Raw genomic sequence first — 22049 nt, 5'->3', positions numbered from 1 at the left:
GCATCTTCTAACACTAACCCAGCTGCCAGAGCCACCGGTGCAACCCTCTAGTGAATGTGAACACACCATACACAGGCTCTGGCCATACGGATTTCTGAAGGGCAACACAGTAGCTCCAGGCATTTCAAAACACAGCTAGCACGTGCTTTCCCCGTGCTTCTCCCCACCTGGTACCTTTATGATAAGATTTAAACATTTCTATCCAATCGTTTTCTTGAATGCAAATTCAAAACACCACCAAAAAATCCCCATGCTGTTCCTAGTTTCCTTCTGCAGCATTTCTTGTACACCTAACATACATTTTTTTTAAAGATTTTATTTATTTGAGAGAGAGCATGAGCAAGGGAAGGGGCAGAGGGACAAACAGATTCCCCACTGAACGGGGAGCCCAATACAGGGCTGGATCCCAGGACCCTGAGATCATGACCCAAGCTGAATGCAAATGCTTAACCGACTGAGCCACCCAGGTGCCCCTAACATACATTTCTATAAATACATACTATAACTTGTAACTCCTGAATGACACCTGAAAGTAAGGGTTTCCAGTTGGGATAGGCTGGGCTGGGTGTCCCAATCAAAGGGTAGAGAACCATCAAGAAGCATAGCTTCTGCTTCCGCCCCACTGCTCATAGACACAACCCGCCATCCATAAGGCTTTCTCCAAGACTGAACTACGTGCCTCAGCTGTACTCAGTGGTCCTGGAGAGTAGGCTTCACTCGTGCTCTGTGTAATTTCCTGACATCAGACTCCTAGTGCTGTTACCTCTTTTCCTCTTGGGTCCACACATACAGTAATCCCTTTACGATCAAGGGTATGAATAAGGAAAAAAGCAAAGAAAGTGCATTTCCTCCATCAAGCAAACTGCCCTGGTTGCAAACTACGATGTGGGAGTGCTGGACACCAGGGTGAGCCGAGGGATTTTAAATGTTGTGGTGCTTGGGAAGCCCAGAATGTGTACAGGTGTTAGGAGCTGTTTGGCTTACGTTAGCGCTCATGACAGATGGATGGTGGACTGTCAGGGGAGCTAAAGCTCTCCAAAAGGCAACATCAAAAGTTTCCCTTCTGGTCTCTTTGGTTAATGACTGTAGCTATAAATTATTATTTAAAAAAATTGCATGCACTTATTATGTGCCAGACAAAAACCCCATATATGCCCCTTACTGGGGTCTGCATGCCATGCTGGTGGTAAGGGCGGGCAGAGCAAGGATGGGTTAACATTGTAGTAATGAGGCAGGGTGCTTGGTGCTTGGTACCTGCGTCCTTCTCCAAGCTGGGCCCCCTCCATGTCAGCTGATCTAGGACACCACCACAGTGAGAAAGAGGAAGTTCTGACTCACTACAGGGTGGGGGTTTGGGGGTGCTATAGGCGCGGCTCTTACTCAAGATTCATTTCCTCTTAGAGCCCTGTTAGTTGTACTTTCCAGTTTCAGTTTCTCCTTCCTAAAGCGAAGTGCAGGAAAACAAGGCAAAGGAACCAAGAAATGCTTCCATATATAGGTCTCCTGAGCATCTCTCGGAGGCAGAGAAGGAAGATTTCTGAAGAGCACTGTAGCCTGAACTGCAGCCTTTCAGAACAGCCGAGAAGCGCTCCGCAGTCATGAGGTAAATATTCTCCCGCCCTGATCGTGTTGAAAATGTCCAATCAATCTTGCTGTGGAATGCAAATCCCACACAGCCGTGCTCCGTAAACACAAGCGCCTGGTTGTTTTGCCTTACTGTCTGTCGGTAGCCTTGCCGTGATCTCTCTGTAGGTGGTGTATTTGTCTCACCATTGCTGGCTTGTTTATTTCTGTGATTTTCAGACCCACACTGTCAAGCTTCCTCAGGGCATCTCTCACGAGGAAGCTGACAGCTGAGGGCCAGAGGAGGGAGGGAAGGAGGGATGGCAGAGGGAGAGATGTTTACCGGCAGGTGCTTCATTTAGAGATGGGTCTGGCGGGGGGGGGGGGGGGTCCTGTAGACTGTCTCTCTCTTGTTTCTTATTTGAAAGGATGAAGCGAGGGGCTTTTAGTAAGATTCTTATTTAACAAAGGATCTGTTTTTAGCAGATAGGGTTAAAATGTACTCCAGGTAGCAACCCCAGCTCATGCTAAGGTAGATTTTACTTTTAATGTGTTCATTCATCTCATATTTGCATTAGGGCTGGTAAAATGTATCCATTCATTCAACAGAAATATATTTTACCCCAAAATGCTACTGATTGGCTAGAGTCCTTCTCTCTGAAGTATGAATTGGAGGTGGGGTGCTTGGAGAAAATAGCCCCTACCTCTAAAATGCTATTACACCCCAGAAACTTAAGATTGCCCTGCGAGGAAGCAGGGTAGGAAGGGAGCTTTCTGTTTTGTCCAGTGTGAGGGTGTGGCCAGACTAGATGACTCAGCCTCAGTCCGGGGAGCTCCAGCATGCAGGGACGCCAGTCCCAGCTCTCATTTCCTAGAGGACACATTGCCCTCCTTCTATAAGCTTCCTGATGTCTCTTCTTGAAGCAATATATTTTCTGCTACTCTGCATGTCTTCCTGACAAGAAAGAAAAAGATCTGATATCTCTCCAGATGTCTATTTCTAGAGTAACTCAGAATATTTAGAAACCTTGTTCCTATTGCTTAGAACTTTAGCATGGTCTTCTCTTAGAATCTCTCCCTTAATAACACAGACCCACCAGTCTCTTTTTTAATTTTCTTTGATCCCTTAGCTATAGGCACTGTCACCAGGCATTGGCCCTGTGCTCTAAGACAGTGGTTTTCAAATCTGAGCATGCATAAGATCTGTCGGGAAGGCTTGCTAAAGACAATTCCTGGGCTCAACCCCCCCCTTCAGATTCTGATTTGGTAGTCCTAAATTGAGTTCCAAGGATGTGCATTTCTAACAGGCTCCTCAGTGGTGCGAGTAATGCCCTAAGACACTGGCAGCAGCATTAGCTCTGAGCCTGGTACGCGGTGTCATGAAGACAAGAAGCAAGGCAAGACATTGCTGTGTGTAAACAGCTGGAACTTCTAGAGCCATCAGAAGCAGAGGTCTCAGAAGTCTGAGTCCAGGAAGCAAGCATCTGGAACCAGCTTCTGATTTCCTGGTGGAAATAAAAGCCCATAATCACCCAGTGAAATGGGGTACTTTTGAATGGCTGCTCAAAGGGATTTTACCTAAGTGTGTATAGTAAATGCCTCTATCTTGCAAATGCACAATTGACTATGTGCTTTATATGTTGGAGATAATTTCAACTGTATTCACTCTCTCTGCTTCTTTTATAAAATGAGAAAGTTGCGGGGCGCCTGGGTGGCTCAGTCAGTTAAGTGTCCAACTCTTGATTTCGGCTCAGGTCATGATCTCAGGGTTGTGAGATCAAGCCCCATGTCGGGCTCCACACCCTACAGGGAGTCTGCTTGAGATTCGCTCTCTCCCTCTCCCTCTACCCCTCCCCCTGCTCTCACTATCTCTCTAAAATAAATCAATAAATCTTTAAAAAAAAATTAAATGAGAAAGTCGCTAAAAAGCTTATTGCTAAGCTTATGTAACCTTACCGAGAAGGAAAATAGATCAGGTTGGACATGAACTTTTCAAGGGGAGGCTGCTGTCATTACAATGCCAGATACCACGCCAGGCACTCTCCTGGGCTCACTCACACACACACACACACACACACACACACGTGCATGTGCACGCACATACACACACCACCCATCCCGTTCCCCATATTACATCAAGAGGCTCAGACAACCTGGCTCCTCACGAAGACCTGTCCGGGACTTTGAATGGACAGAGGGTCCTACCCCAAGCAGAAACTCCTACCCATTTTCCTTCCTCTCTTCTGTTTATTCTACTTGGGGTTGTTAAGTCTCCATCTGATTCAAGTAACAGAAATGAACAGGAACTGATTTAAAGTTCCTGGAATGGCTCACAGGACCCACACATAGGACTAGAGCAACCCCAGGAGGGCCAGAACAGGACAACAGAGAGCGTGGGGACCCAGACCCTGTCTGCTCCAGGTACGTCCAGGTCACACTCTCTGCAGGGCATGAGTCAGATCATGGCCCCCGAGAGCCCTCCAGCATGCACGGTGCTCTCCCTAACTCCAGACACCTGGCTCCCCACCCCCCAACCAGCACCATTTCCAGCTTCCACTTGAGTTTGGGTGCCCAGCCCTGATCTAATCATCAAATTGGGGGGCAGGGTCTAAAAAGTGAAAGATAGGGAGCAGGAAGAAAATGGGGAATATAATCTTCCATTTGGACAAGCATTTCAAAGATGGTCTTTGCCACATAACATAACTTCCCACATATCTACTGCTTGTCTATGTCAGAATCCATAATATTTACAATATCAGCTCCTCATAAAAGGGCTAATTAATATATACCATGAAAAAAAAATTTTTAAGTGAGAAAAAGCAACACTTCAGGGACTCCAATACATAGGCAATGCAGAGAAATGATTTTTGGGCAGTTAATGATTTTTAACCTCATCTCTGAAGTTATTCAAGATAAGGTTTCTGTGTGGTGAGTTTCCCTTATTTGTAATTTATTTCATTTGATTTGATTTTTAAGAACCAACACTGAAGGGAATGGGAAATCTTCCCAGAAGAATTGCAAGAGTACCTTAAGGGAAAAAGAGCATTTCCCATGAGAAAAGATGCTAGCTGTCTTGTGAGCCTCCTCCTATAGTTTCACTTGCAACACCCTGTGTGAAAGCAAACCACAGGAGAGGAAAAATAAAATTTCAAAAGATAATTATAAGGGCACCTGGGTGGCTCAGTTGTTAAGCGTCTGCCTTCGGCTCGGGTCATGGTCCCGGGGTCCTGGGATCGAGCCCTGCATCGGGCTCCCTGCTCAGCGGGAAGCCCGCTTCTCCCTCTCCCACTCCCCCTGCTTCTGTTCCCTCTCTCACTGTGTCTCTCTCTGTCAAATAAATAAATAAAATCTTTAAAAAAAAAAAGATAATTATAGCAACAAATGCAGAAGTTTTAATAGACCAACACAAATGAGAAATGTTAAGAACAGAAATCACCAGTCTAAGAAATAGCAGTGGGGTGGAGGGGAGAAAAAAATGATTATATTTTATTCCAGAATAAAAGTTTAAAACATTGCTAACATATACGATGATACTGAAGTTAAATGGTAGAATAACACAAAAGCAGAGGAAATAAGTAAGCATTTAGAATTGTTGAAATATGATTTAAATGGTTAAAATGGAAAAGTTCAGATAAAAGGAGAACAGAGAATGCCAAATTAATAAAAAGACAAGACAAAACTAATTTGATTAAAAAAAAAAAGTTTGGATAACCAAAGAAAATCAATTAAGGATATATGGAAAGCTCAACTAATAAGACAGGAAATTTTTTTTTTAAAGATTTATTTATTTATTTGAGAGAGCGAGAATGAGAGAGAGTACATGAGAGGGGGGAGGGTCAGAGGGAGAAGCAGGCTCCCCGCTGAGCAGGGAGCCCGATGCGGGACTCGATCCCGGGACTCCCAGGATCATGACCTGAGCCGAAGGCAGTTGCTTAACCAACTGAGCCACCCAGGCGCCCAAGACAGGAAATTTAAAGTAATAAGGGCAAAAAGGACAAATTAAGGAGAACTAAGAAACTAAAAATATAGGAGACAAAATACAGTTGAATTTCAGAGGGATAATGAGATTAAAATCAAGCTGGCAAGACATGAACAGAATAGACAATTCTAAAGCTAAAATTTTCAAACTAGGAAAGCATTTGCTAGGTAAGATGAAGAACAGGAACACAAAGCAATCAAATGGCCTTTCTTCTTAAAAACTGCATCAAGTTGGGGTGCCTGGGTGGCTCAGTCGTTAAGCGTCTGCCTTCGGCTCAGGTCATGATCCCGGGGTCTTGGGATCCAGCCCTGCATCCGGCTCCCTGCTCAGAGGGAAGCCTGCTTCTCCCTCTCCCACTCCCCCTGCTTGTGTTCCTGCTGTCGCTATCTCTCTCTCTGTCAAATAAATAAATAAAATCTTAAAAAAAAAAAAAAAAAACTGCATCAAGTCAGGGGCACCTGGATGGCCCAGTCGGTTCAGCGTATGACTGTGGCTCAGGCTCAGGTCATGATCTCAGGGTCCTGGGATCGAGCCCCACGTGGAGGGCCCCCCCTCCCATTCCTTGGGCTCCACACTCAGCAGGGAGTCTGCTTCTCCCTCTCTCTCTCCCTCTGCCCCTCCCCTGCTCATGCTCTCTCTGTCTCTTTCATAAAATCTTTAAAAACAAAAAGCTGTATGAAGTCAATCCTTTGAAATCCGTTCCCCCAGATGTGTCTGCCCCTGCACAGGCCCTCAGGGCAGACAGCAGAGGGCCAGCCCAACCTGACATAAACCGCCCTATTCAGGGAACCCCAGCCCCACTCCAGCCCTCTCCCTAATGCTTCTGCCGCCCACAGTCACCAACCCTGTGTCCCGTGCACTTCACGCATACGCCAAAATATAGAAAGAAACGAAAAGGAAATAGTGTTCTTTTCTGGTTGGGGTGAACACCGTCGGGGAGGAGGAGGAGGAGGAGGAGGAGTAAGAGATTCATACTTGCCATGCTCCCCGCTTCTTGCCTGGAGAATCTGCGCTGTGTCTGAAAGCGTGCCTCTTTCTGTTTTGCCCTTCAGTGAGAGCACCAGGACCGCCTTGGAGAATTGCCTACGGCAACTGAAATGCCATTTCACCTGGAACTTGGTGGAGCCGGGAAAGTCCCTGGATGATTTCGAAGACGAGGTGTGTAACGCCCCGGAGTTTCAGGACAATGAATTCAGAACCACGGTGTTCAACCTACTGGCCTACATAGAGCAGCAGCGCGGCCACAGCGAGGCGGCGCTGGAGCGCCTGCGCCAGGCGGAGGAGCTGATCCAGCGGGAGCACCCGGATCAAGCGGAAACCCGAAGTCTGGTCACCTGGGGTAACTACGCCTGGGTCTACTATCACCTGGGCAGACACGCAGATGCTCAGATGTACGTCGACAAGGTGAGACGGGTCTGTGAGAAGTCTCGCAGCCCCTACAGAATGGAGAGTCCTGCGCTGGACTTCGAGGAGGGGTGGGCCCGCTTACAGTGTGGAGGGAGGCACCACGAGAGGGCCAAGGTGTGCTTTGAGAAAGCTCTGGAAAAGGAGCCCAAGAACCCGGAGTTCGCCTCCGGACTGGCCATCACGAGCTACCGTCTGGATACCTGGCCGCAGCCTCAGAATCCCATTGACCCTCTGCGGCGGGCCATTCGGCTGAATCCCAACAACCAGTATGCCAAAGTCCTCTTGGCTCTGAAACTTCAGAAGATGAACGAAGAGGGGGAAGGAGACAGGCTCGTGGAGGAGGCGCTGAAGGGAGCCCCGCGCGCAACAGATGTGCTCTGCGGAGCAGCAAAACTGTATCAGAGAAAAGGGGCGCTGGACAAAGCTATAGAGCTGCTGAGAAAGGCTCTAGAAGGCATGCCGAACAATGCCTCCCTGCACTGGCGTATCGGCTGCCTCTGCAGGACAAAAGTCCTCGAGATGCTCCAGGGCACAGGAAAGAATGAGATGTGCGGGAACAGGGAGAAGTTACAGGAAGCCATAGGACAAGCTGTGCATCATTTAAAGAGAGTGGATGAGGCCAATGCAGACTTCCCCTGTGTCTGCTCCTACCTGGCCTGCCTCTATGCACAGGCAAGCCAGTATGACCACGCGGAGCATTACTTCCAAAAAGAATTCAGCAAAGCGCTTTCTCCTGGGGCCAGACAGGTGCTCCATCTGCGCTATGGCAACTTCCAGCTGTATCAAATGAAGAGTGAAGACAAGGCCATCCATCATTTCATACAGGGTGTGAAAATCGACCTGGAATCAAAGGAGAAAGAAAAGATGAAAAATAAGCTGCAAAAAATTGCCTGTATCAGGCTTTCTAAAAATGAAGCCGATTCCATAGCTTTGCACCTCTTGGCGTTTCTTCAGGAGCTGAGTGGAGACATGCGGCCAGCAGAGGAAAACCCTGAGAGGCGTTTGGACTCTGGAAGTTTCCTCTGTTCAGCATCTTTTGCTGAGGAATGAGGAATCAGGATATGGTGTGAGTGGGACGATGGAGGGAAGGGAGCAGAAAACCCTCCACCAAGTGGGTATTCACGATATTGGACAACTGGTATGGTGGCATAGGCATGGACTGGGCTGCTGGCCATGGGTCTGGACCAGGTTTGTGGAAGAACCTGCTGGGCCGAGTGTTAAAACATGAATTGCTCATGGAATTCTGAGACAGGGACTAGACTGGAGCCGAGAGGGTCCCAGGGCTTGGTTAGGGGGCTACTTCCCAATTGACCTCTTGGGAGCAGTTTGCATTGTGACATTCCCTTAGTCATCCTCCGTGCGGTGATGCCTTGGGTTTGTCTCTAGGTTTATATAAAGCAGCCGGATCCCTCACATCTGTAACAATGTGGTCCGTTTTTACAATGTTTTTCCACCCTTGGAGTCATTTTAGATCTTATACAGTTTGGCCCTGCATAGACGCTAATGTGCTGTGTCCATTCAAAGGCCAGGGGACCAAAGCCTCCATAGGACTGGGTATCTCCTCTCCCTCACTTCCGCCTCCTCCCCAGACAGTCCTCAATCTAGACTGCCCTATACAACCTGAGTTCAGTTGTCCCATTGACTGAGGTGGGAACATAGTTTGAAAAAAAGAGAACAGAGAACAGGTTGAGTTTAGAAGGAACACATCCAAGACAAGCAATGGGGTCAGGCCATCAGGGTCCAAGAGTTTCAGGAGGCACATGGGGAGATTTCACCTCCATTCTGCCCTCCCTGTATTACAGCGTATGAAGAATAAAAAGGGGGATTCTGTAGAATACGCTAGAAAGCAAAATAATTCATTTCTTTAAAGTGTCTGGAAAAATAAATGTCATGCCAGTAGGGACAGGGATTGAGTAGACAAAAGAGAAAGAAAGAAGAATGTTGTCATTGTAGACTGTAATCATATGGAGAAAAATCTCATTTTCTTGGCCACTGTTAGGAAAATTTCCTTGTACAATGAAGACTTGCTTTGTTCAGAAATGCTTGGATGAGCCCAGGCCCAAGGTAATAGAAAAACAGCAGAACAGAAGGCTCATTTGGACACCAAGGACCTAGCGAAAGGTCTTGTGAAATGACATCAATAACAGCGAGTTTTTTTCCCCAATTAAACATGTTGTACGTTAGGTGAAATAAAACTTCTCACCCTGAAAATCCTCAAGGGAACCATAAAATTCATGGTTTGCTTGGGGTGATTGGGGTTTTCTAGGTAAATACTGAATGGCCCATGATATCAGGATTAGTGTGAACCAAAACAGACTCAGGTGACCCAGCATGAAACAGACCCTCAGTCATCCTCTGGGTTGCAAAATATTTGCCTGTTCGGATTAATTTAAATTTAAATAGTGGTTACCAGGGGCTGGGGGTTGGGGAAGTGGGAGAGATGTTGTTTGAAGGTAACTAGTAAATAAGTCCTGGAGATCTAAGGTATAGTATAGTATCTTGAATATAGACGACAACATTGTATTGTAATCATCAAACTTGCTAAAAGGCTAGATCTTGATTATTCACACCACAGAAAAGAAATGATAATTATATGACATGATAAAGGTGATAACTATCACTACAGTAACTTTTGCTACAATCATATTACAATATATAAATGTATCAAATCAACCTTAAATTTGTACAGTATTATATGTGAAATGTATTTCAATAACTTTAAGTATATATTAACATTTTTATTAAGCAATGAAAACATTATATAAACTTCAAGATTTTTTTAAGTTAAAAATTCCAGCTACTATAATGGTTTTCACGTTATTTTCTGTATTAAAAATTGTGTTGTGTGCACTTGAGATCAGCAGTATGCATAGTATGGATTCCTGAAAAAAGCCACAGATTTAATAAATAAATAACTTAGAGGTGATGGAACACAAAGGAGTGTTCTGGGGTTTTTTTTGAAATTTTGCTGCACCATAAGTCTTCTAGATCCGGCTACTGATTAATGAAATGTTTTATTGGTAGCAAACTGGCTCCATATAACCCAGACTGGTCTAACATTATAACCACTGAATGGAACAGACTTTTTTTTTTCTCTAAGCCTTAAGAATCCAGGACTCTAGCTTACACCCCGACGCCCACCACGGTGCACCGCTGTGCACACAAACCCCCCGCCCCCACACTCGGACAGTGGGTGGACTGTTTCTCCTCTCTGTTACATCTTGTTAACACCATGTGTTTCCATCTGCATTCTATCTCCTCTTCTGACCTCCATTATGAGAATGAGGAAGTGTCGCCCATTCTGTTATATGTCCCACTCTGGAGGCGATCCAAACGCATGTTGGAGAGTTTTTTCCTATTAATTAAAGAATAGAAAGAGACAAACAGCCCCGAAGTCTCTCTTGTTTTCTGAGAGGTCTCGACGGAAAATAAGATTTACACCAGCTGAAAAGGTAAACTCATTCTGTCGGACTGAATTGGACTAGCGTACATCTTAGGGAAAGGTTTAGCTTCCTTTTTATTGGATCTGGTGCCTGGGGAGGAAAACCAGGGGTGTTCTGAATGGAAGGTAGAGAGGCAGGAACACTGACCTTGTGAGAGGACCACTAGCCCCTGCAGAGTGCTGAAGAAGGCCCACCAGGTGTACACAATCTTGCCCATGCAGCAAAACCCTTGCTAGAACAGGTTCCTGAAAGGAAAAAGGTGGAAAGAATAAGGAGGAGACAGATGACATAGTACACTCAATTTTTATTTGAGGATGTAAAGCCCATGGAAATGATTAGAAAACAATAAACAAAACTATGTTTATAGCTCGTTTCCTGAAATCTCACTATCCAGGGACAATGAATGGAGCCACGTTACCTGGGATGACTTGTCATTCCCTGGCTCTTAGCATCATTTCTCAGTGCATGACATTTGACTCCCCTCAGATACCCACCCAGGAAAATAACAAGCCCCTGGTAGGCATGTCCTGGGTGTTGATGAACAAGTCTGTCAGAATGACCCGATCGCATCTGTTACGTGTCTCCTCAGGCACCCATACGCACTAATGTCCTCTGCCCACAAAACTGCTTCAATATGTCTCATCATTCTCTACATCCGATTGCCACCTTGAGAGTCCTGATACCCTGGCAAAGATGTTCTCAAATACATTAGTGACTGTGAAGGAGTAAGGAGAATTTCTCTCATCTGGCTGGGTGCCAAGTAGTACTGAGTACCAGCCTCAGAGTCCTCAGTGAAAGATTCATCAGTTTCTGCCCGTAGCCCCTTTTACCACAGAGCTTAGACACAGTCCCCAGGGGCAGCAGACCTCGAGTGATGGTCCATGTTTATCTTTCTTCCTACCTCCTGTCAACTGACTTTCACAATCTGCACCCAGTGCAACATGTGCACAATCAACCTCGGATGCCAACCTGGGAAATGTGGGTTCTCCAGAGACCATGTGTTCCTGTCTCCCCACCCTTCCTCCACCATTTCCCCCAGCACCTAGTTTTGGGAAGGGAGTCATTTGGTTTGACTAATAAGTAAGAAATTTTCCTTCTGGTTTACAGTACAACTGCTTCTTGCTGGTGATCTGTACCTTCCTGGGAGGCTGCAAGAGGGAAACCAACTAAAATTCTTCGTATAACACGGCGCAGGGACTCACAAACAGTTCGGAAGCACCTCAAATGGTTAAACATAGTGTTACTGTATGGCCCGGCAATGCCACTCCTAGGTATATACCCAAGAGAAAGGAAAACATGTTCCTATCAACTTATATGTGAACGTTCATAGCAGCATTATTTATAATAGGCAAAAAGTAGACTCACTAAGGGGCGCCTGGGTGGCTCAGTTGGTTAAGTATCTGACTTCCACTCAGGTTGTGATCTCAGGGTCCTGGGATTGAGCCCCGCACCAGGCTCGAGTCTGCTTCTCCCTCTCTCTCTGCCCCTCCCCCTGCTTGTGCTCGCTCTCACTCTCTCTCTCTCAAATAAAAAAAGAAAATATTAAAAAAAGAAAAAAAAGTAGATTCTTCAACTGATGAATTGACCTATTAAATAAGGGATAGTCACACAGTGGAATATTACTCAGCAGTATAAACAAGTGTAGTACTTATTATATTTATTCCAAAGAAATGTAGCACTGATACACACTACAATATACATAAACCTTGAAAACATTATGCTAAATGATAGGAGCCAATCACAAAAGTTCTATTAATATGAAATGCTCAGAAAAGGCAAATCTATAGAGATAGACAGTAGATAGTGGTTGCCTAGGGCTGGGGTGAGTGGCAGAACCATAGGTGACAACAAAGGAGCATGGAATTTTCTTTTGGGAGTAATGAGAATCTTCTAAAATTAACTGTGGTGATGGTTGCACAGCTCTGTGAAATGCTGAAAGCTATTGAATTGGACCCTTTAAGTGTGTAAACTGCACGGTATATAGATTACATGTCGATGTAACTATTAAAAAACTCATAATAGCCAAAAAGTAGATTAATCAACTGATGAATTGACTCTTGTTCCAAATGAATATAAAGAAAGCCAGCTCTTCTGTTGCCTTCTATTTTTAACCTCTAGGTTTGTTTTCATTGTATTGTACCCTTCTTATTACTAGCATTTAAAATATTGTTACTGCTTTTGTACTCAGCAGATAGGTTGGAGACCTCCCGTATCCTATTGTCTGAGTAGAGTATGGGTATGAAAATCAGGTCCTATATCATTTTATCTTTAAACACTGGTACCGAACAACCATTCATGGGCAAACTGGCTCCAAAGAAGAGTCCAAATGCAGAAGGAAATTTGACTCCATGTAGAAATCTAAATCTACATGCTTACAGGTTTAAGAGGACTGTGAATTTCTTAATTTGCAGAATGTTATTTGACCACCATATGCAATTGTTGCAAATACTGTACTGATTCATGAGTGCTTCTTGAGCCAGGAATTAGAATAAGAAGAGAAGCACGAAGAGGGGCGACCTGTACTAGTATACTGGAAAATAATTCTTCATTTGGGCTGAAAGGAAGGCTTTGACCAGGTGGATAAATTTGCCTTTTCCCTAATCTAACCACTTCTGTTGCTCAGCTCCTCCCTGCAATCCAAACCTGTGTGTGTCTCTCAAATCAGCACCCTCCCAACACGAGACATTTGCACAATACAACTTCCTTCCTCGTTGAGCAAAGAAGGTAAGACACAGAGACACATTTCCCCTGGGCTGGATGTTTAGGTTGTGCAAGTCCTGCTCTGCTATAGGGTTAAGCACCAGATTCTGAGCAGCGGAGACACCACGTCTTCTTTTAAAAATTTACATTTTTGTGTGTGTCTATGAAATGCGGGACCCTCTAAAGCACAGGGCCAAAGCCAGGGGCCCCTCTTACCTCAGTCTAAGAGTAGTATTTATACCGCTTATAGTACCACAAGTATTTGTACCATTTATAAAGGTATGTCACTTTATGACGACCAGGATAACAAATTGTGAAGTAAGAGAACCAATCAGAATTACAGACTTTTCCAAGTTGCAGGTTCCTCTCACTAGATACAACAATCATCTCAGGACTCAAAATAGCTCATGATACTCCTGTTGTTGGGAAAACCATATGTCAGTTTTGTTACACAAGAGTCTCTGCTTTCTGTAGTTTCAAGAATGGAGGGAGCCTTTCCCCTATCTACCTGACCACTCTTTCATCAAATCAACCATGAAAACCATACTCCCTAGGTTTTTATGATTATATACATCATGGCTAGAAGTTTTATAAAAATTAAAAAAAAATCTCAGGATACTATCAGTCCTTCAGAGCTTGAAGCATAAATACATGAATTTATGAGATAGCCATTAAACAATATTACATGGGTTACTATTCCCATTTTACAGCTGGGAAAACTAAAGGATGGCCTTAGGCCTCACAGATCTAAACTGCACTCTGATGCTTGGCGTCCTGTATTCGGTGTGGGGCAAAAAAAGGAAATTCAGACTCAGTGATTTGACTCATGGATCATCCCACAGCTAGTAAACTGACCACGCAAAATTCATCCAGGTCTCCTGTTGCAAATTGTCCCCCACAAGTAAATTTACTGCAAGAAACTACTTTTTACAAAATATTTCTGGATAGTCTTTCACATTGTGTGGTCCCAGAAACCCCTGTATCAGAATCTCCTGCAGGCTGTATTAAAAATGCAGTTTCCAGGAGTTCTCAGGAGTCGGGTCCAAGATGGCAATGTAGGAAGACCCTGAACTCCATTCCTCCACCAGAACACAAATTACGCCTATTGATAGAACAATTTCCCTGAAGTACTGAGGGCTGATTGAAGAGCTACTGAATAACCAAAGGCAGGGAGAATGGCAAGAGAACAGCAAGAGACACTGCAGGGGAGGGCACCCACGCTGTCAATGGCAGTGGGGAGGGAGACACTGAGGGACGGAGAATGGAGAATGCATCCCTCTGTCCTGGGGCACAGAAAAAACGATGCGGTTTAAAAGAGCAACTAACATATGAAAGAGACAAGGGGAGAACTCGGCCCAGGAGCAGAGGAGCTATGGGAACCCTCTCTGGGGCAGAGGGACTGTTACGTTCCCACTCTACCTTGAAGCCTAGATCGGAGCAGAGACTGGACACCATCATAGGCAGGTCCAGCTGTCACGGAGTTTGCAACCTCAACAAGCCCTGGGTCCACAAGCCCACACCAGCCCTGGTCTCACTGAGACACAGAAAAAAAGCCAGAGTTTTAAAAGCCAAAGAACTGTCCCCCTCCACCTTAAAAGCCCGGACTGGAACAGGGTCTGGATGCCGTAAGTGGTGGGTTCAGGAACCACAGAGAGCTTTCAACTCAGCAAGCCTGGTGTCCACAAGCCCACAATAAGCTCTGTGGTGCTGGGAGACAGAAAATAAGCCATGGGTATTTTTTCTTTTTTTGTTTTGTTTTGGTTTTAATTACAACTTTTTTCTTAATTTTTATTTTATCTTACTTTTTAATTTTTTTAAATTTGTCTTGTCTTGTTTTAATTTGTGTTCTTTTTGGTTTTATTTTATTCTCCTCATTCATTTTTTTCTTTTCTGCTTTTTCTCCTTTTCTTCTTTTCTTTTTCTATCATTATTATTAGTAGTAGTATCATTATTTTCTTCTCTCTGTAGAAAACCACTGTTTATTTTTTTCCTTCCAAGATTTTATTTAAATTCAATGTTAAATTCATTGACATACAGTGTAGTATTGGCTTCAGGAGTGGAATTTAGTGATTCATCACTTACATACAACACCCAGTGCTCATCCCAACACATGCCCTACTTAATGCCCAACACCCTTTTAGCGCATTCCCCCATCCTCCTCCCCTCCAGCAACCCTGTTTGTTCTCCATAGTTAGGAGTCTCTTATGGTTTGCCTCCCTCTCTGTTTTTATCTTATTTTATTTTTCTTTCCCTTCCCCTATATTCATCTTAAATTCCACATATGACTGAAATCATACGGTATTTGCCTTTCTCTGACTGACATTTCTAAAAAGGCACTGTTTAAAACAATGACTAGCATATACAGCCACAGCTCCAGCCAGCCAGCCAAAGACACCAAGAACACTATCTACAGAGGGGACACCATTCACAGGACCACTCCTTCAAGTTTAGGAGAAGTAGCCATTCCACCTAATCCACAGAAATAAACACAGAAGGTCAAGCAAAATGGGGAGACTGAGGGATATGCTCCAAAAAAGAAAAAAAAAAAAAAAAAAGAACAAGGGAAAAAAATCTCAGAAAAAGAACTAGGTGAAACAGGGATAAGAAACACACCTGATAAAGAATTTTTTTTAATTCTTTTAAGTAGCTCCAACATGGGGCTTGAACTCATGACCCTGATATTGAGGGTCACATGCTCTACTGACTGAGCCAGCTAGTATCCCACCTGATAAAGAATTTAAAGTAATTATTGTGTAGACGCTCACTGGGCTGGAGAAAAGAGTGGAAGAACTCAGTGAGATCTTCAATAAAAAGATAGAAAATATTAAAAAGAACCAGTCAGAGCTGAAGAATACAAGAACTGAAATATAAAACACACCAGAGAGAATCAGCAGTAGATGAGAGTGTATGCAGAAGAGTGTATCAGCCATCTGGAACACAGAGTAATGGAGAACACACAAGCTGCACAGCAAAACAAATTTTGAAAAATGAGGATAAATGAAGAGATCTCTTGGACAATATCAAGTAAACAAATTTTCACATTATAGCAGTCCCAGAAGAATTGAGAGAGAAAGGTGTGAAAACTTACTTGAAGAAATAATAACAGAAAACTTCCCTAACCTAGAGAAGGAAATAGACATCCAAGTCCAAGAAGCACAGAGAGTTCCAAACAAGATGAACCCAAGAAGGTCCACACCACCTTATATAATAATTAAAACGTCAAAAGTTAAAGATAAAAAGAGAATCTTAAAAGCAGCTGGACAGAAACAAAAAGTTACCTACAAGGGATAACCTATAAGGCTATCAGCTGATTTTTCAGCAGAAGTTTTGCAGGCCAGAAAGGAGTGGCATGATATATTCAAAGTGCTCAAAGGAAAAACCTACAACCAAGAATACTCTACCCGGCAAGGTTATCATACAGATTTGAAAGTGAGATAAAGAGTTTCCCAGACAAAAAGATAAAGGAGTTTATCACCACTAAACCAGCATAACAGGAAATGTTAAAGAAACTTCTTTGAGTGGAAAAGAAATGGCCATGATTAGACATAAGAAAATTATGATTAAAAGATGTAAAACATGACAACATATACATAAAATGTAGAAAAGGGAAGAAAAGGGGAAGAAAAGGTGATAAAGAAAAAGAAAAAAAGTGTTTTTTTCTTTTTTCTTTTGTTTTTTGTTTTTTTTTTAGAATGTGTTTGAACTTAAATGACCATCAAATTAATATAGACTGCTATTTACTTAGGATGGGTTATATATGAACTTCATGGTAACCACAAACCCAAAAACTGTGATAGATACACAAAAAATAAAGGAAAGACAGCCAAACATAACACTATAGAAATTCATCGTCCACAAAGAAAGAGCAAGAGAAGAAGGAACAAAGAAAATCTACAAAACACCCAGAAAACAAATTTTAAAATGGCAATAAGTATAGACCTGTCAATAATTACTTAAATGTAAATAGCTTAGGGGCACCTGGCTGGCTCAGTCAGTACAGCATGTGACTCTTAACCTCAGGGTCATCAGTTTAAGCCCTATGTTGGGTGTAGAAATTACTTAAAAGTAAATGCGCCAATCAAAAGACATAGGATGGTAGAATAGATAAAAAACAAGACTCACCTATGCTACCTATAAGAGACTCACCTCAGACCTAAAAACACATACAGACTGAAAAGGAAGGGATGGAAAAACATTCACCATGAAAATGGAAGGAGGAAAAAGCCAAGGTAGCAATACTTATATCAGGCAAAACAAACTTTAAAATAAAGACTAAAAAAAAAAAACCCAAAGAAACAAACAACAACAACAACAAAAAAAACACAGATTGTAACAAGACAAAGAAGGGCATTACATAATGATAAAAGGATCAATTCAACAGAAGGATATAACAATTGTAAATATCTACACACCCAACACTGGAGCACCTAAATACATAAAACAAATATGAATGGACATAAAGAGAGAAATTGATGGTGATACACCCGCTTACATCAAAGTATAGATCATCCAGACAGAAAATCAATAAGGAAACAATGTCTTTGAATGACACATTGGATCACATGGGCATAACAGGTATATACAGAACATTCCATCCAAAAACAACAGAACACACATTCTTTTCAAGTGTACACGGAACATTCTCCAGAATAAATCACATATAAGGCCATTAAACAAGCCTCAATCAATTTAAGAAGACTGAAATCATACCACGCATCTTTTCCAACCACAGTGGTATGAGACTAGAAATCAATCACAAGAAAAAAACTGGAAAAACCACAAACACATGGAGACTAAACAATATGACACTAAACAACGAATGGGTCAACAAAGAAATCAGAGAAGAAATTTAAAAAGTACATGGAGACAAATGAAAATGAAAACACAATGGTCCAAAATCTTTGGGGGACAGTAAAAGTGGTTCTAAGAGGGAAGTATATAGAGATACAGGCCTACCTCAAGAAACAAGAAAAAACTCAAATAAAGAATCTAACCTTACACCTAAAGGAACCAGAAAAAGAAGAAAGGCCAAAGTGAGTAGAAGAAAGGAAATAATAAAAATCAGAGCAGAAATAAATGACACAAAGACTAAAACAACAATAGAGAAAATCAATAAAATGAAGAGCTGGTTCTTTGAGAAGGTAACAAAATTGACAAACCCTCAGCCAGACCTATCAAGAAAAAAAAGAGAAAGGACCCAAATAAATAAAATCAGAAATGAGAGAGAAGTAACGACTGACACCACAGAAATACAAAGTAATATAAGAGAACACTATGAAAAATTATATGCTAACAAACTGGACAACCGAGAAGAAATGGATAAATTCCTAGAAACATACAATCTTCCAAAACTGAACCAGGAAGAAATAGAAAATCTGAACAGATCAATTACAACTAACAAAATTGAATTGGTAATCAGAAAACTACCAAAAAATAAAGGTCTAGGACCAGATGGACTCACAGGGGAATTCTACCAGACATTTAACGAAGAGTTAATACTTATTCCCCTCAAGCTATTCCCAAAAATAGAAGAGGAAGCAATGCTTCCAAATATATTCTATGAGGCCAGCATTACCCTGACACCACAACCAAAGACACCACAAAAACAGAAAACTATAGGCCAATATCCCTTATGAACATAGAAGCAATAATCCTCAACAAAATATTAGCAAACTGCCTACAACAATACATTAAAAAGATCACTCACCATGATCTGGTGGAAGTTATTCCAGGGATGCAGGAATGGCTCAGTACTCAGAAATCAATTAACACCATACACCGCATCAATAAAATGAAGGATGGAAATCATCTGACCATCTCAACAGATGCAGAAAAAGCATTTGCAAGATTCAACATCCATGCATGATAAAAACTCTCAATAAAGTGTGTTTAGAAGGAATATACCTTAACATAGTAAAGGCCATATATGAAAAACCCACAGCTTGCTTACATCATACTTAATGGTGAAGAACTGAGAGCTTTTCCTCTAAGGTCAGGAACAAGACAAGGATGTCCACTCTCACCACTTTTACTCAACATGATACTGAAAGTCCTAGCCACAGCAATCAGACAAGTAAAAGAAATAAGAAGCATCCATGTTGGTAAGAAGAAGTTAAACTGTCACTATTTGCAGATGACATGATACTATACGTAGGAAATCCTAAAGACTCCACCAAAAAACTACTAGAAGTAATAAACAAATTCAGTAAAGTGGCAGGATACCAAATTAATATAGAAATGGGTGGCGTTTCTATACACAAAGAACAAAATAGCAGAAAGGGAAATAACAAAAAAAACAAACACCATCTATAATTGCACCAAAAAGAATAAAATACCTAGGAATAAACTTAACCAAAGAGGTGAAAGTCCTGTACTCTGAAAACTACAAAACACTAGTGAAAGAAATTGAAGATGACACAAATGGAAAGACATTATATGCTCATGGATTGGAAGAATTAACATTGTTAAAATGTCCACATTACCCAAAGCAATCTACAGATTCGATGCAATCCCTATCAAAATACCAACAGCATTTTTCTTTTTTTTTTTTTTTGAAGATTTTATTTATTTATTTATTTGGGGGGGCAGGAGGGAGGGAGATAGAACACGAACAGGGGAGGGGTAGAGGGAGAAGCAGACTCCCCGCTAAACAGGGAGCCTGACAACAGGCTCTATCCCAGGCCCCTAGGATCATGACCTGAGCCGAAGGCAGATGCCACCCAGGCGTCCCCCCACAACAGCATTTTTCACAAAACTAAAACAAATATTACTAAAATTTGTGTGGAACCACAAAAGACCCCAAAGACCCAAAACAATCCTGAGAAAGAACAAAGCTGGAGGTACCACAATACCAGATTTCAAGATCTACTATAAATCTATAGTAATCCAAAGAGTATGGTACTGGCACAAAAATAGACACATAGATCAATGGAACAGAATAGAAACCCCAGAAATAAATCCACAATTATATGGTCAATTAATCTATAACAAAAGAGGCAAGAATATACAATGGGGAAAAGACAGTTTCTTCAACAAATGGTGCTGGGAAAAGTGGATAGCTACTTACAAAAGAATGAAGCTGGACCACCTACTTACACTATATACAAAAATAAACTCAAAATGGGTTAAAGACCTAAATGTGAGACCTGAAACCATAAAAATCCTAGAAGAGAGCAAAGGCAGTAATTTCTCTGACATGGGCCATAGAAACATTTTCTTGATATGTCTCCTAATGCAAGGGAAAGAAAAGCAAAAATAAACCATTGGGACTACATCAAAATTAAGAGCTTTTGCACAGCAAAGGAAACCATCAACAAAATAGAAAGACAACCCACCGAATGAAGGAAGATATTTGCAAATGATGGGTTCATATCCAAACTATATAAAGAACTTATACAACTCAATACCAAAAACCACACAATCCAATTAATAAATGGGCAGAAGACCTGAATGGGCATTTTTCCAAAGAAGACATACAGATCAACATCACTAATCGGGGAAATGCAAATCGAAACCACAATGGGATATTACCTTATACCAGTCAGAATGGCTAAAATCAAAATGACAAGAAATAACAAGTGTTGGCAAGGATGTGGGGGAAAAAAGGAACCCTTGTGCACCATTGGTGGGAATGTAAATTGGTGCAGTCACTGTGGAAAACAGTATGGAGTTTCCTCAAGAATTAAAATTAGAAATAGTATGTGATCCAATAATTCCACTACTGGATATTTACCCAAAGAAAATGAAAACACTAATTTCAAAAGATATCTGCATCCTTATGTTTATTGCAGCATTATTTACAATAGCCAAGGTATGGAAGCAACCTAAGTGTCTATAATTAGATGAATGGATAAGGAAGGTGTGTGCACGTGCACACACACACACACACACACACACACACACACACACACAGAGGAATATTACATAGCCCCAAAAAAGGATGAGATCATGCCACTTGAGACAACATGGATGGACCTAGAAGGTATTATGCTAAGTGAAATGATCAGACTCAGACAAATAGCATATGATTTCATTTGTAAGTGGAAACTTAAAAAAAAGAATAAACAAACAAAAAGCAGAATCAGAACTATAAATACAGAGAACAAACTGACGGTTGCCAGAGAGAAGGGAGGTGGGAGGTTGGGCCAAACAGGTGAAGGGGAGAGGGAGACACAGCCTCCAGTTGTGGAATGAGTAAGTCAGGGGAATAAAAAGCAGAGCGTAAGGAATACAGTCAGTGATACTGTAATAGCGATGTAACGGGACGGACGGCAGCCACACTTGTGGGGAGCGTAGCATAATGTATGCAATTGTCAAATCACTGAGTTGTACATCTGAAACTGATGCAATATTGTGTGTCAACTACACTAAAATAAAAGTTTTGGGGGCACCCAGGTGGCTCAGTCGGCTGAGTGGCCAACTCTTGACTTTGGCTCAGGTCACAATCTCAGGGTCGTGAGATAGAGCCCCGTGTCGGGCTCTGCACCGGGCGTGGAGTCTGCTTGGTATTCTCTCTCTCCCTCTCTCTCTGCCCCTCTCACCCAGCGCTCAATCTCATTCTCTTTAGAAAAAAAAAATAAGTTTTTAATTTTGAGAAAAAAGTCAATTGAATATGTCATGTTTACAAAATGCCTTCAAAGTAACACTTTGATTAGCATTTGATTCAATACTAGGGATTCAATACTAGGTGACACACAAACACCATAACATTTATATTTTTGTTTCCTCATTCTAGGTTTTTCATTAAATTTTTCTTTTTCATTTTCAATAGAAAAACAAGTTATTTTAAAAATATTTTTCTTGTATCTTGTACCTGTATGACTTTATTGTATTTAATGGGTTTTGTTTTGTTTTGTTTTCAAACACGATAAATAAAATAAAATGTTCACTTGCAAGAAAAGAAAAGCCATTTCCTGGGACTTGCCCTAGATTTATGGTCAGATTCCTGGGAGTGCTTT

General features: G+C 42.1%; 1 protein-coding gene across 1 annotated transcript; it reads left to right on the top strand.

Moving 5' to 3' along the window:
- Positions 1–1383: 1383 nt before the first annotated feature.
- Positions 1384–9886, top strand: IFIT2 (interferon induced protein with tetratricopeptide repeats 2). The gene is made up of 2 exons (XM_036079376.2): positions 1384–1603; positions 6595–9886. The coding sequence occupies exons 1-2, from the start codon at positions 1599–1601 to the stop codon at positions 7997–7999; spliced, it is 1410 nt and encodes a 469-aa protein (XP_035935269.2). The 5' UTR covers positions 1384–1598; the 3' UTR covers positions 8000–9886.
- The last annotated feature ends 12163 nt before the right edge of the window (positions 9887–22049 follow it).

This window comes from Halichoerus grypus, chromosome 7, assembly GCF_964656455.1.
Source record: "Halichoerus grypus chromosome 7, mHalGry1.hap1.1, whole genome shotgun sequence".
Classification (NCBI taxonomy): Eukaryota; Metazoa; Chordata; class Mammalia; order Carnivora; family Phocidae; genus Halichoerus; species Halichoerus grypus.
Note: the sequence above shows the minus strand (reverse complement) of the source record. Positions and strands in the feature narration are given on the sequence as shown.